We start from the raw sequence: 14103 nt of genomic DNA on the forward strand, positions 1-14103 counted from the left end.
CCCCCAGATCCTGAAGCTGTGGGTTTCATACTGAGAACCTGTTCCTTACCCCAGGACCATGGGGGCTCGAAAATGCCAGCTCGCGACTAGAGGGGTGACGACTGGGGCAGCCAACAGGAGGTGGCTGGCCCAGTCGTTGGAACTCTGAAGGACTGGAGGAGAGAGAGTCAAGACCCTGCCTTGCTGAGTGTGCTTTTGCACTTCCCCCTGCTTGCTTTTCTGGGCACAGGGCCACATCTCCCATCGTCCTTTCAGCAGCCCTTTCCCCGCCAGTGGGTTAGAAGGGAGGGTGGGAATGCGTTGTGTTGTAAAACTAGCCAAGGGCTCTGTCTGCTTTCCTGGGATTTCCCAGCTGTACTTCAGAGAAACATTGAATTAAGTCTTTCCAGCAAAGCAAAATCCATTATTAAAATACAAGTCAATAGATCTCAGTAAATTTGAAATACACAATTGCAAGGATTGCATGTAGAAGAGGTTCAGGAGGAAGAAGATGTTTCTTAGTACAAACGTTCGGTGGGTGAGCTGTGTATGTTACCTGTGCTCATTTGAAAAAAATCCACTGATGTTCAGGTCTACCTGCAATATCTAATTGCTTTGAAAATTGGAAATTATGTTTTACATGTATGAAAACCTCTTACTAAAATATATTTCTCATTTTACAGGCAAAGTACCCTTTATTCATGTGGGAAATCAAGTAGTATCTGAACTTGGGCCCATAGTCCAGTTTGTAAAAGCCAAGGTAATAACAGGACATTGTTTTCATAATTACTGAATAGCATGTTAATTGTGCTTAGCACTGTGTTGATTTGGTGTGCTCTTCGGGAATGTTACTTAATTTGTTAGAGCAATGTAGACATCTAGTTCCATTTTAAAAGAAAGATATTTTGGAATCGGAGTTTGTTGAGGTGGAAAGGTTTTCTTTGACATCTACTCAAATTCTGGAAGTAAATTCTGTGTAGGATAGCTGCAGACCAGTGCCAGGTTCTAAGACTGTTTTTCTATGTGCCCTGTCTCTGGGTCTCAGAGCTCTGAAACCCAGAACTTACTGGTTTAAATCTTGAAGTCTCAGATACTGTTTAAATTTGCCTTTGCTCCTCCCATCCCCAATTTTTAAAAACATTGGGTTTTTTCACTGAGCAGTCGATAAAGCTGTGTCACAGATGTAAATTTCTGTTTACTTCTTGCCACAGAGATAACAGTAACCAGGATGCTGTGTACTCAAACTGTGTTCACCAATAACTGATAATAGTCCATATTTCTTGTGGATTAGCCTTTTTACATAATGATGATTTCTTTTTTAATTCTAAAGGACACTGTATGTAAAAATTGCACATGTAATTTGGTATTGAACTATGTAAGAGATTAGGATCTGAGCCAAAGCTCATTGACTTCAGAGGTCCTTGGGTCAGGCATTGCTGAATATTCCAATATCCTTTCTTACATATGTGTCTCTTCCCCTTTTTTTTTTTTCTTCTTTTCCTTTCCCCATTAGGGCCATTCTCTCAGTGATGGGTTGGATGAAGTCCAAAAAGCTGAGATGAAAGCCTACATGGAATTAGTCAATAATATGCTCTTGACAGCAGAGGTACAGCAAACCATTGTAACTCCACACACCTACATAAGTGACTAGAGGCAAGAAAGCTTCAGGATTTGTCCCTATATTGGAAATACTGCTTGTTCATAGATTAGGTCACCAACTTTTGAGGTGAAAGGAAGCAGGAATAAATTCTCTGTACCCTATAGATAGCTCGCTGAAATGTTCCTGTAGACACAAGCAACAGGTATGGTTCCCCAACCTACTTGAAGTGTGTCACGTAGCTGTAGAAGTGACCAATTTCCGTTGACGGAAAATGCCAACAGCTCCTGAGATCCTACCCCACCCCAGAGCTGGCCAGGCACCCTGCTGTCACCTTCCGCAGCGTGCATGCTCATGCGCCTGGTGGGAGGCTGGGATCCTGTGGTTCGTGTCTGTTGCCAGCTAACATGACATAACCCCGTTGTAGGAACGGCGTTAGAAATGCTGGCAAGCCCTCGGCTGAGGGCTGGCGACCTGTGCAATGTGCGCCTTCGGTCCCAGCTTGGTCCTGGTGCTGGCAAAGTAAGGACTAGCCACTGGGCTTTTGCCTTCCAGTTTTAATTTCTTTTCTACATTCAGAGGTCTAAAAGAAGGAATGAAATAGAAATTTAATCTAATATAGAAAAGAAAATTCTACTGGTGAGAAATTATTGTCTCTGTATTCTCCTTTATTAGGAAGTTTTAGTAACTGTTCTTTTTGTTCCTAGCTCTATCTCCAGTGGTGTGATGATGTTACAGTAGAGGAGGTGAGTGGTTCTGCAGCATTTATCTTAATTAAAATTTAATGAGAAAACACTTTTGCTCACAATTGCAAGTCCCTACTCATAAATGAAACATTGAGGTTTATACCATTAATGATACAGTCTTTTCACTTTAATTTCACTTGCATATACATTTTAGGGAAGTTGTGTCATTACTGGAGGTAGCTGACTGCAAAATAGATGTGGGTTTTGTATATGTTTCTGAAGTAATAGTTTTAAATGGTTATATATTGCGCAAACTATAAATTCTGCACAAATAATTACAGCGTATCACACAACTCGCTGTCTCTTTTACAGCTCCCTTTCTGATAGAAATGTGTGAATATTAGCTATTTTGTACATAGAAGTATCTGTATTTTCTTATAACACAGAACCTTTCTGTTTCTAAACAAAGATTACTCACCCGAGGTATGGCTCCCCTTACCCGTGGCCTCTTAACCGCATTTTGTCCTATCAGAAGCAGTGGGAGGTAAGGCGAAAGATGAAAGCCATTGGATGGGCTGGCAAGACACTTGAACAGGTCAGCATGATAAGTGAAGCTTACTTCTTTACCTTTTTTTCCCCCCCTTTTTTTTTTTTTTTAATTTAAAGGCTTTGGAGAGTAACACTTCCTTGAAACAGATGTAGTAAAAAAATATATTCTCTACTTAAAACGTTGTCTCGAGTCAGGTATTTGCCTTCAGCAGCAATAAATCTTAAATTATGTGGAAGCTGATGGAGTGAGAGGAAGGATGTTTTACCATGAGTGCACATCTCTGGTGATGTTAGCTTAGGCCATAGTCCTGCAAATAGGTTGTAAGTTACAGCCCCCACTTCCTGCACGGCGTTAATAGGCAAGCTTTGCAGGGTTGCGGCTTCCCTTGTCAGAGGTCTTAAAAAAAAAGGCAGTTTTGAGCTAGAAGTTAGTACCTTTAATTAAGCTAAGTTATAAATGTTATGGGAAGCACTTAATCAGAATTGCTTTACATCCAATGTTAGATTAAGTAACGCTTAGCTACCTGTCTACTGCGTAGGTTTGACTTTAACAGCTTCTGATGTTCCAACATTGTATGTTCCTTGTTCCCACTGTCAGTGCAAATACAGTAAGGAGGTTATTTTTTTGCAGCACTGATTATTTTTTGCAATGCTGGTATTTTCTGACAATATGGATCTTTTGTGTGGTTTGATAGGTGCTGGAAGACGTAGATCAATGTTGTCAGGCTCTCTCCCAGAGATTAGGAACACAACCATATTTCTTCAATAAGCAGTAAGTTACTCTTTACTGAAATATTATGTCTAGAAATGTGAGATATAGATACACATCCACATATATATATATATGGAAAACTCCTGTTTTATTTTAATGCTACATAATTAGTTGAGGAAATACAAATGTGTGACTGGAATATAAACATGAAATTTCATAAATAAGTAATTAAAGATCTTAAAAGGAAAGTTGGGTTTTTTTTCTATTTATGATTTAGTTTTACTCTGTTTGTCTTCTCTACAGAGTCTTCCATAACTTATGTAGGCTACAAATATACACCTTTATGCAGTTAGTTTCTTATTAAAAATGATACATTTAAAGCTTTACTTGTATTTCTTGGGTAACATTCTCTATTGGGTACAGGGAAGTGTGTGTATGTCACGCCGTGCTGACCAGGACAGCTTCTCTTGCCCTAACACTGGGGGCAGCTCTGAATGAACTGAATTAGTGTGAGGGTGCCTGTGAGTCATAAGAACTGGGGGAGAAGCTTGCCTTGCATCAACAAAGGATCAGTTGCAAAGTGAAAACTAAGATCCACATTCCCAAGGGAGAAAAAAGGAACAACCTGGCCTTCACGGGATGTCCTCTGCTTTCACCTGTTTCTTCCAACTGCAAAACACGTTTGTGTTTTTTTTTTCTTTCCAATCATTCAATATTTTTGAAACGTTACGGATTTAAATAACATCACGTTAGCTCCCTCTTGTCTCCTGTGCATAGACCAGACTAGAAATGCTAAGGTCTGGGCTACAGTTAATTACATTTGGACAGGGAGATGTCTTCAAATGGCAGCATATGGTCTTGGTTACTTTTCTGTGTGTGTCTTTGCTCCTTAATCTTTTCCAAGTTGAGACTAGGTGGGTAGTGTGAATTGAGTGGATACAGAAGTAAGCTTTATAGAAGACAAGTTTGAATTGCATCTTCTCAAATCATTCTTAAACATAGTATCTCCTAAATTTTCTTTCTGTATTTGTAAAGAATTGTAGTTTGGGGATTTTGTTTTATGTTACCAGGCTTTCTTGGTACAGTTTCAACCTTTAAGCTTTTTAGCTGTCCGAAATATTACTAAGAAAGTGTGTGTTCTTAGTCCGGTATTTTTCAGTCTGTTACTTCTGGGAGTCTGTAGGAGGTAAATAAGAAAAGCAGCCTGTTGCTGACAGATTTAAGTTTATTACACAAGGGCCCACATCTCCGCTGGAGAGTTCTTAGTGATCCACAAATAGAAAACCCTCATGCTGCTTACCTTGAATACTAGTAAAGGAGGACTCTTGTTATTAATATATTTGAAAAAAAAAAAAATTATTTGCACATGGGCTACTTGCATACAAAGGTCCAAGATGACAATTCTGAAGGCTTGTACCTACAATAAGGTGGGACTGAAAACATTCAATAGACCACTGTTTCCCAAAATACCTGTTTTCTTCTGTGTAGTCCCCTTTCAAAGGAGAGACGTTTCCAGGTGCTGTCACCCCGAAGCTCCTTTTCTTATTGGTTGAATAGCTCCTGACTATTGGAAAGGACAAAAAGGGAATAGGGGGTTTATGCCTTTTTTCCCCCTCCTCCTCTTTTTTTTTAATTTTTATTTGTGACATAGTAACTGTTTTTTTTTTTTTAAATATACATCTGCAGAGGAAAAAGAAAAACCCCCAAAAGACCTGATAAGCATTTGCCCTTGTTACAGAACTAAAAAGTAGAGCACGGTTTGATACTGGATCAGTAACTCTGCCCCTTCTAAGTGTTATTTCCACATTTCCAAGCTACCAGAAGTAAAGAAAGATGCCACACTGAGAACTAGCAGCATGCTTATATATACTGTATACACAGTTTTCATGCATTTGGTAAGTTCAGCATTACCTGATTTCTTCCCAATTCTTAGATTGCGTGGCTGTCTAAAAGACACTCAGAACAGCAGGTTTTTTTCTTGATCAGGACTAGACTGACAAAATACCTGTCCTTTTTTCTGTTTTACAGGCCAACTGAATTAGATGCTCTGGTGTTTGGACATCTGTTCACAATCCTTACTACTCAACTAATCACTGATGAACTCTCTGAAAAAGTGAAGAACTACAGTAATCTCACAGCTTTTTGTCGGCGAATAGAGCAGCAGTACTTTGAGGGTCATGATAAAGACAGCTCTGCAACTGTTGCAGCCCGATCTGCTAAGAGGTCCTTGCTGCGATAAGCGTAGTGGTTGGAGCGGATTTTACATTTCAGTTTGGGGTTTTGTTGTTTGATGAATTGATTTTGAGAATGGAAGTACGTGTTAGCTTTTTGAAGCTGCCAAATGATTCTGGGGAAAAAAAAAATCTCTAAATGCAGTTTTTGTGTTGTAGCATATACCGTGCACATTTAACTGAAATGACTGTGTGGGCACTTCCATTTCAATAGCCTGTATGCCACTTACTCTAAAGTGACCTTGTAAAAATACTGTATCTGTATTAAAAAAAATTAAAATCCTTTAAAAAGTTTCTCTCTGATTTTTCTAAATGTCTTTCTTACTAAGTTTTATGTCTATGTAATTAATGTCTATGTAGTTAATGAGTGGGATCCTGTTGACAGGACACCTGGAAGACAGTTGTATGGTAAACTAGTTAGAATTACTAAGCTGGGAATGAAAGGACTCATTAGAGATCTTAAGTTTGCCTGCCTCAGCCAAAATTCATTCAGGAATTGGGTGACAAAAATGCCTCGGAGCTCTGCAGCACACAAGTGGTGTGATTTTATTTAGTTGGTTCTCATTTTGTGTCAAAGTAGCTCCTGGCTGTCATTACTTCTTCCTATGTGTGTCCTGCCTCTGCTTTTATTTCTTCTTCACCTTTGGTATTTGAATTTACTTTTTTTTTTTTTCCTTCCTATGATTTCCTACTTTTAATCCTCAGCTTGTCTAGGTAAGCGCCTGTCTCACCATTTCCACTGCTAGTATGTTAATGTTGCTTTGGAACTTTGACATACTTGCTGGGGTGGTTCTTGTAGCAAAAGGATGTGGTATGAGCCTGTGGCTGACACGCCTTGGTCCTTCTGCCTCCGTATTATCCTACGGTGCGTGTAGGCACAATAATACAGCAGTAAACAAATACCATTGTGGTGCTCCAAAAATCTTGGCAGTGTGGAACTTTTCAGGAGAGAGTTCCTGTGTGTAGGCAAGGACTCGATCTGAGTAGTATTGCATTGAACACATTAAATGGCACCACGCTGTTCTGCTTTGTCCGTTTTAGAACTTTTAGAAAGTGCCAACAGCCCCAGGAATGTGCAAAACCAGTCCTCGTGTGCTCGGGAAGTCCTGGGCATGACTGGGAACCAGCTCAGGCTGTTTGGCTAGCTGGAACCATTGTGTTTTCATACTATAAAATACATTCTTTTGCCTATACTCCGCAGTGTCAGAATACTTAATGGCTGGAACCGGTTATGCAGTGGTCATGAGATTTTTGGCTGCCATTTCTGTCTCTCTCAAAAACTGAGCAGAAGGCAGCTACGTACCTTGGCCGGGCTGGGCCTCTCTTGCCTCTGTGGCTCATGAACCACTGCTGCTTACTTATTCCCTGTGGGGCACCAGTGTGTCAGCTCAACTGGAAAACAGAGTTTTCTGTTTTCTGAATTCTTACTGCCTGCTTTTTGATACCTGAGTCCTACTGGAGTCAAACTGACAGAAGTATCAATTCATAAGAGGGTCTTGGCCTTTTGTCAAATCACTCTTGCCAGGAGAGGAAAACCGCTCATCCTGCATTTCAGTCTTAACATTTCACACGTGTATGTTGAGTAACAGCCTTTTCAAACTAAACCCCATCCACTCTTGACTACTTAGTGACGGTTTCTGCCATCAAAGTAGTCAGTAGCTGAGAACCCAGATCCTTCTTTTGACCCTCCTTTTCTGCATTAATGCAGCTTCTGGGAAGTCTGGAAAAGAGTTTGTGCAGTTTTTCTTAGTTTGGAGAGAATATGATGATATACACTACTTTGAAAAACACTAACAGTCTCTAAAGCTAGCAATGCCCCAGCAATGGGGAAATCCTGTGTGAAAACGGAATTATCTTAATCCAGAGCAATTGAACTTGCCTTTTACCTCCTGCTATTTACAGAGCACCATTCATGAGTGAAGATTTTAACCTAGCTTCTGTGGTTTTGGCAGTGCCTGAACTACAGGAGTCATTTACTTAATGGCTTTCCAGACCCACCTATGCACAGGCATTAACTTACATGCAGTGCAAGTGGGCGTGTATGCATGCCACCTCTTTCAAGGCTGCAGTGCCCATTAGCCAACTTGTAACCAAATTTTAGCAATTGCTTTGAAAAAGCATTGAATTAAACCATATTTTTAGATTTTGGCACTGGTAATGCTGAACAGATAGTTACTGCAAATGTTGTGTGGTAACATACAGCAAACTTTATAACATTAGAGGATAACAAAACCCCACTGAGGTAGCCACATGCATTAACCCACTTTGAATGTCTCCGTCTAGAAAATATACTCAAATGCTGTGGAAGTGGTTGAGTAGAAGATACTGATCTCTTACAAACAAAGTTTGTGTAAATCCATCTGAGCTGCTCAGACTGCACTTAATGATACAGAGACAGGCAAATTACACAGAGTTTTCAATGCTGAAGTCAGAGGACAAGCAGAGACTGAGCTCTGGAAGCTAAACTGAATAATTTCTAAAAGTTTAACCACCCCTCATTCCTTGTGTGACTCAATTAGTAAAACAAAATTTAAATGGGAAAAATTTTTAAAAAGAGTTTTAAAAAGCATTCTATACTTCCTTGACTGAAAAGCGTACTTTCTATATGGCATGTTTGCCACAGGGCTGGTTTGTAGTTCAGGCTCTACCTCATTCTAACAGTGCTGAAAATAGCTAATACAATCCTAAGCAAAGGACATTGTGCTTCATAAATACAAGAAACCATTATGCTTCTTTTAAATTACATTGCTAGCATGACTAGTGCTACAGAGCAGACTGAGCTGAGTGCTGAGTTCCAAGGCTTGTAAGCCATGCTTTAACTCTGGGAAGCTGCAGCCCTATAAAGGATGCTGATTGCACCTGAAATGCTGTGCACAGCTCAAGAAAAAAAAAAAAATTGAAACAGGACCAGCAATAAAACTAGTTAAAGGTGGAAAAATCAACCCCAGCCCCAACCCAATAACCTTTCTAGCAAGGGAGTTGAGCAAGTCAACCAACCCACCTTATCGAAGGCCAAGGAAAGAGGAATTTCTATTACTCCGAGTGGCCCTCTAGTAGAAAAGGCTGTGCAAGTGCAGTCTGTGAGGATTTTACTCTGGGGTTTCGTGTTTTTCTAGATCTCCCATGACTGAAGTACAACTGCTGCACCAGAGGCAAGAATCAGGCCAGGAAGGCCCATGGTCTGTCTCATGTAGCAGCACAGTGTGGGTGATGATTTTCTTTCCTAGCTTCTCAAGCACAAAAATCCCCAGCTCCCAGAGGCTATTGTGGGTGAAGAAAGCAGACAGCTGGAACTCCTTAAGTTTCTCAAAATTAAGACAAAAATTAGATTTCTAACAGAAAGAATGTCAGGAGCAGCTGCACCATGGCTTAACATACATCCTCTGAACACACCCCACCGGGAACTGCAGGGGTCACTCAACCAAACAGTACCCAAAGTCACGAAAGCACTCAGAACCACAAGTGAATAGACATTACCGAGTCTGAGCAATGTATAAATCACTTGCCTATGGTGGTTTGCTTTGCAGTCTTTTTGTTCCACGAATTAATAGCTTCATGTGGAGATGCTCAAGTTGAGCTAAATGCTAGTTGGAAAGTAGCAGATGCTTTCCTTGCCTGATGGAGTTAAAACAATTGGGAAAGTCCTGGGGAAAACAGGACTGCTCCTCCATTCCCAAGATGCTTTTTTGGAGTTGTGGAAGGGACTAATCTTGCTCAGCACAGACCCGGCTCAGCACAGTTACCTGCTTGTGTCCTTGCTGGATTCTGGTGTCTGCTCTGATCAGAAACACATGGTGCCAGTTCCAGATGTTGCAAAGGTCTCGTTTGCCTGGCCAGCACGGTACTGTATGCATAGCAAAACTGTGGATCCCGTGTACCCTGCACCACCGCATATACAGCATGGAAAACGGAGCAACCATCCTGCTCCACCACAAGCTGTGGCAAACTACCTTGTGATTTGATAGTAGCCAGGACTTCAGCCACAGGCTAATTTATTCTATTGGATCATTGTTTCCAGCTGACAGCCCTTCCTGAGCTCCTGGTTTTCCTGTCCCTCCCTGAAGACAGCTCTCCTTGACTGGGAGTCTGATGCTACATTTTATGATGTTCTGATGAGATTTCAAGACAGACGTTATGTGAAGGCGCTTCGGTGGTAGCAGCTTTTCCTAGGATCTATCACTCTTCACATATCAGTTAGTAAAAATTATAGTATTGAGTGGTGTTAATGAGATATTCATCTGCTATTTTCTCTGCCTTTTATTATATTTCTCCTCCTCCTCCCCAAGGAAAGAAAAATAACCTGGCAATCTCCTGCTTCTCAAATGTACTTAAAGCTCAGTGTTGTGGAAAGAAAGAGCCTAGCACAGCCCTGCACATGGAGAATGCTGCTGAGATGCACTTAATGATGCCTCTTAGGATCAGCTGTGCTGCTAGAAAACGCTTCATTTCCTGTGGCTTGCTTTCTTTACAAGCAGAGTGCAGCTCCAATGGCTCTCACAACAATTAGCACCCACTTGTTCTGCAGGTTTAAAGTTTTTTGCATTAGTCAGGTTGAGAAATTCATGGTATTAATCATCACTGAAGTTGTTATTTATCACCTGCTGGGTGAGAAATAATAATTTTGGCACTACTGGGGCAGCAGGCCAGAAGTACCAAATTAAGTAAAACATCTAAACACTAGCAAGGATCATTTCTCTGATTAATGAATTGTTACAAAGAAAAAGTGCTACTCGTTATCTGATCTTAGGATAAAAGTAGGAGTTGGAAGTAGAAAGCATTAGCAAAGTCAGGCTATACCCTGATGTAGTTTGAAACTTTCCTGGCTGATCTCTCTTTTGTCATTCACTAACTGCTAACATGCGCTCATCTGCCTCACAGGTTTGCAATACTTGGCTCACATCCCCATCGCCACCTTTGTAAAAAAAGTGGCATTTGTCAGGGAGCTCAAGGTCCATTGTGTAAGTGCCTGGAAAGAAACGTTGAAATGACTTTAACCTTCCAGGGCTTGTCTAGGCTGGAAGGTTTTGCCATAGGAACAGTTGCCAGCCTGCCAAAACACCATTGTGTGAAGGCAGTAATAGGGGTGCAGGAAACAAAATCAGCGGCAATAGAATGAAGTTTACACCCAGGTAACGCTATCCATACTGGGGCCATTAGTCACCCATGGGATTAAAAGACCCCACAAATTCCAGCTGTCCGATGAGAAGTATTTCACACATAAATACAAGAAGCATTGGCCTATGCAGAAGTGGATATGTTGAAATGGGGTCTGTGTGTGCTGTGAGAACCCTAAGCCACAACGTCACCGTGCCACACCATGTCCTCTCCCTGCAAGACCATTGCGAGGAGCTGAGGAGCTGACCACACAGCAATGCCCACAGAAACACTATTTTCTGAATTCATAAATGAGATGTAAAAACTGACTGTTAGCCTTGAGTATGGTTGAAGAACAGTCCAGGAGAGAAGCGCCACCACTGAAAGCAAGCAGAAACTTTGGGTGCAATTTTGTTTTATTGTTGAGGCTTACCAAAAAAAAAAAAAAAAAGAGTTTGAGAGACCCTTTCTGGCTGCAGCTAATTCATTTGCTGGAAAGCAGGCACAGGCTTTTCCCATAGAGAGCATCAACCATTCCCGTCTATTGCTGCAGACTTCAAGTTTGGTACTATTTGAGGTGAAGAACTTGACACAGATGGGCTGCCCCTGCTGACATCTGGGACAGCCAAAGTAACTCCTCTCTACTAAGTGTGCCCAGAGCCTGACTTGAAATTGTGAGCTGACATGCAAGATGAACATGAACCCACGCCTCTCCTATTTGGCTTAATGTTGACAGTAACCCTGTTTGTCAATAAAGACATTTTTATAAGCAAGCTTTATGTCACATAAATGCTCTCTCATCTAGATTTTTTTTTTTAACCTAAAAGTTTATCCTGCATTTAAGAAGAAAATTAGAGATCTTGAGGATGTAGAGCATGATGGTTACCTTCCCTACAAGCACTGCTCAAATCGTCAGTCTTCCAGGGTTTGTGACCTCAGTTCAGTGACAAAAGAAAAAAGAAATAAAAAGGATGATTGTTCACAGAAAGTAAAAGCAGCAACAAAGGGCTTGCTGAAAACAGAAGACCATTTTCCTAGGCTAAGCAGGCAGCCAGCAGAAAGTATCTGAACGAACCTTGTTGCAGACACTGTGGAGAGGAACCAGTGCAGCTTAGCCGTGACAAATTCTGTGGAGCTGGAAAGACGACCAACCATCACCCAGCTGGTCTGGTCAAACTATGGCATGATCCAGTCCCCAGAGCACCTTCCTCTTTAAATTTGTCTTCTCTCAGCATGAATTTACACTTTCTACCACTTCTTCCTGCCAAAGATTTGTCAGCAGCAAGTCCACGTCCCTAGTCATATGTCTCAGGTTGTCTCTGCCATCCTCTCATGGCTGGTGACATCTCTTCCCTCTCTACTTTTAGCTACAAAGTACAATTTTGGCCAGGTTTTCTTGACTTTGAAACTCTCTGTTGCTGGTCTCACCGTTCTCTCACTGGCGAGATCAACAGTTTTGTCACTGATACATAGGATTATTGCTTGAGAATATTTTGTGAAATTTATCCTTCATCCATCAGATGTTATCACTTGGACTGTTAGATTAAGAGCTGCCCACTTTCTTTTCTTGTCAAGACAATAAAAACTTCTCTTTATGTCCACTGCTGTTTCTAGCTTGATTCCTGTAAATTCCTTTCTAAAATTCCTTTGCAGTTTTTCTCAGCTCCTTCCCTCAGAAGTGCGTAGCATCTTGATCTACAACGCCTCCTAGCCAAGAAGTATATAGCCGAGATTACTGACTATCTCCACGATCTCTTTCATTTGCAGATTTAAATCTGTGTTGTGGCATGTTTAAGGAACCAGTTGATGGAGATCAGTAGTTTGGGGGCATTATGGGAAGGGTTCATTTTTATCTAAAATAAACTTCTCTCCAGCATATTTTGTTGTAGGTTATAATGTTTTGTAAAAGGCAGTAGGTTTCTGCATGTGTGTGTAAAGATCACAGACCTGACTGTGACTCGTGTATTACATGCAAGCGTGAGTGCAAAAGTCTTGCTGTTATGCCAAAGCACACTTGTAGCAAAGCCTAAAAACACTGCTGTGTAAAACGCTGCCCGTCGTCTGATGGAAATGCGTTTGACACACATAGGACAGCTCCTGCAGACCTGTTTCTATGGAGGCGCTTTCATTTGGTTCAGTGCATCTTCCTGGGGCCCGTCCTGCTGCCCCTTCTACCTGACAACCTTTCGTGGTCCCCCTGCCTTTGCTGCTGCTTCAGGGTCTTCCTGCACGGGAAAAAGGAAGGGGCTCACCCTTAGGAAAGTTTCTCACGCCTCTGGACTGCATTCCTCCTTCTGCTGTGAAAGAGATTGCTCGTGCCAGTAAAATCACCTTAGCACAAATAGAGAAACCAGCATGCTTTCTAGGATTTGTTCAGGCAGAGAGATGCATCCTGCAAGCCTACCACCTTCTGCTCCCTGTATCTGTAGTGAGTCCAAATGCTACTGCCACAGGAAACACACTGTGTTTCCACATACTATGATGCCTAAAATCTGCTTTTCTAACTCACTAATCACAAACAATTCCAATACCAAGGTAATTGGTGTTAATTTTTTTTAAAAGTTTGACCAAATTCAACATTGGAAAAATGGAAAGTAATATTAAAACTCATTTGGATAATGCAGTTCTCTCAAATTTCTTTGGCATTTTTGTATTATAATAACAATTTATCAATGTAGTCATAAACTGTGATTTACTGAGAAGTAGGCTGGGAAAAGCTTGGAAGGGCAAGGAGCAGATTTGTCACTCCTGAGGGGGTTAAAAGTGCAAAGCGCTTAAATGAGGCTTCCACAAGAAGAAAAACTGGTAGCAATAAGAGAATGGAGTTCCCTTTCAATCCTTAAGTCAGCTCAATGAGTTTCTCAGTATATTGTCCTCCTCACCACAGTGAACTGGAGCCATCTCTTGCACTGACGCCAACAGAAGTTGTTTGAAACGTCACCGATCTGCAATCAAACGAGTGATTTCTAGCCAAAGATTACGAAATACTTGGCAAATGTAGCCAAGTGGATGAGTCAGACAGAAAAACCTGCCTGACAGAAGAGTAAGTCAAACCACAGCAGTTGCAAGTAATTTGTCCCAAATGTGAGCTGGGCAAAATCTAGAGCAGGAGGCTGGAGGCTGGCTTCCCAGCTCCATGCTCCAACCACTGCACCGCATTCTTTGCTGCTTTTTTAACCACAACGGCCTCTGAAAATCACCCTTCAAAGGCATTTCTTGGTGGTAATAAATGAACCATCAAAACCTAAACAAAGA

General features: G+C 41.3%; 1 protein-coding gene across 3 annotated transcripts in view; it reads left to right on the forward strand.

Annotated features, from left to right (window-relative positions):
* MTX2 (metaxin 2) overlaps positions 1-6045 on the forward strand; it is a 35363-nt gene extending 29318 nt beyond the window's left edge. For all 3 annotated transcript variants that reach the window (XM_054829819.1, XM_054829821.1, XM_054829820.1), the window contains 6 exons: positions 663-739; positions 1493-1585; positions 2284-2322; positions 2732-2857; positions 3507-3583; positions 5552-6045. In XM_054829819.1, coding sequence (XP_054685794.1) covers positions 663-739; positions 1493-1585; positions 2284-2322; positions 2732-2857; positions 3507-3583; positions 5552-5762 — 623 coding nt within the window. In that variant the 3' untranslated portion in view covers positions 5763-6045. The remainder of the gene's footprint in view (positions 1-662; positions 740-1492; positions 1586-2283; positions 2323-2731; positions 2858-3506; positions 3584-5551) is intronic.
* The last annotated feature ends 8058 nt before the right edge of the window (positions 6046-14103 follow it).

Source organism: Grus americana, chromosome 6 (genome assembly GCF_028858705.1).
Source record: "Grus americana isolate bGruAme1 chromosome 6, bGruAme1.mat, whole genome shotgun sequence".
Classification (NCBI taxonomy): domain Eukaryota; kingdom Metazoa; phylum Chordata; class Aves; order Gruiformes; family Gruidae; genus Grus; species Grus americana.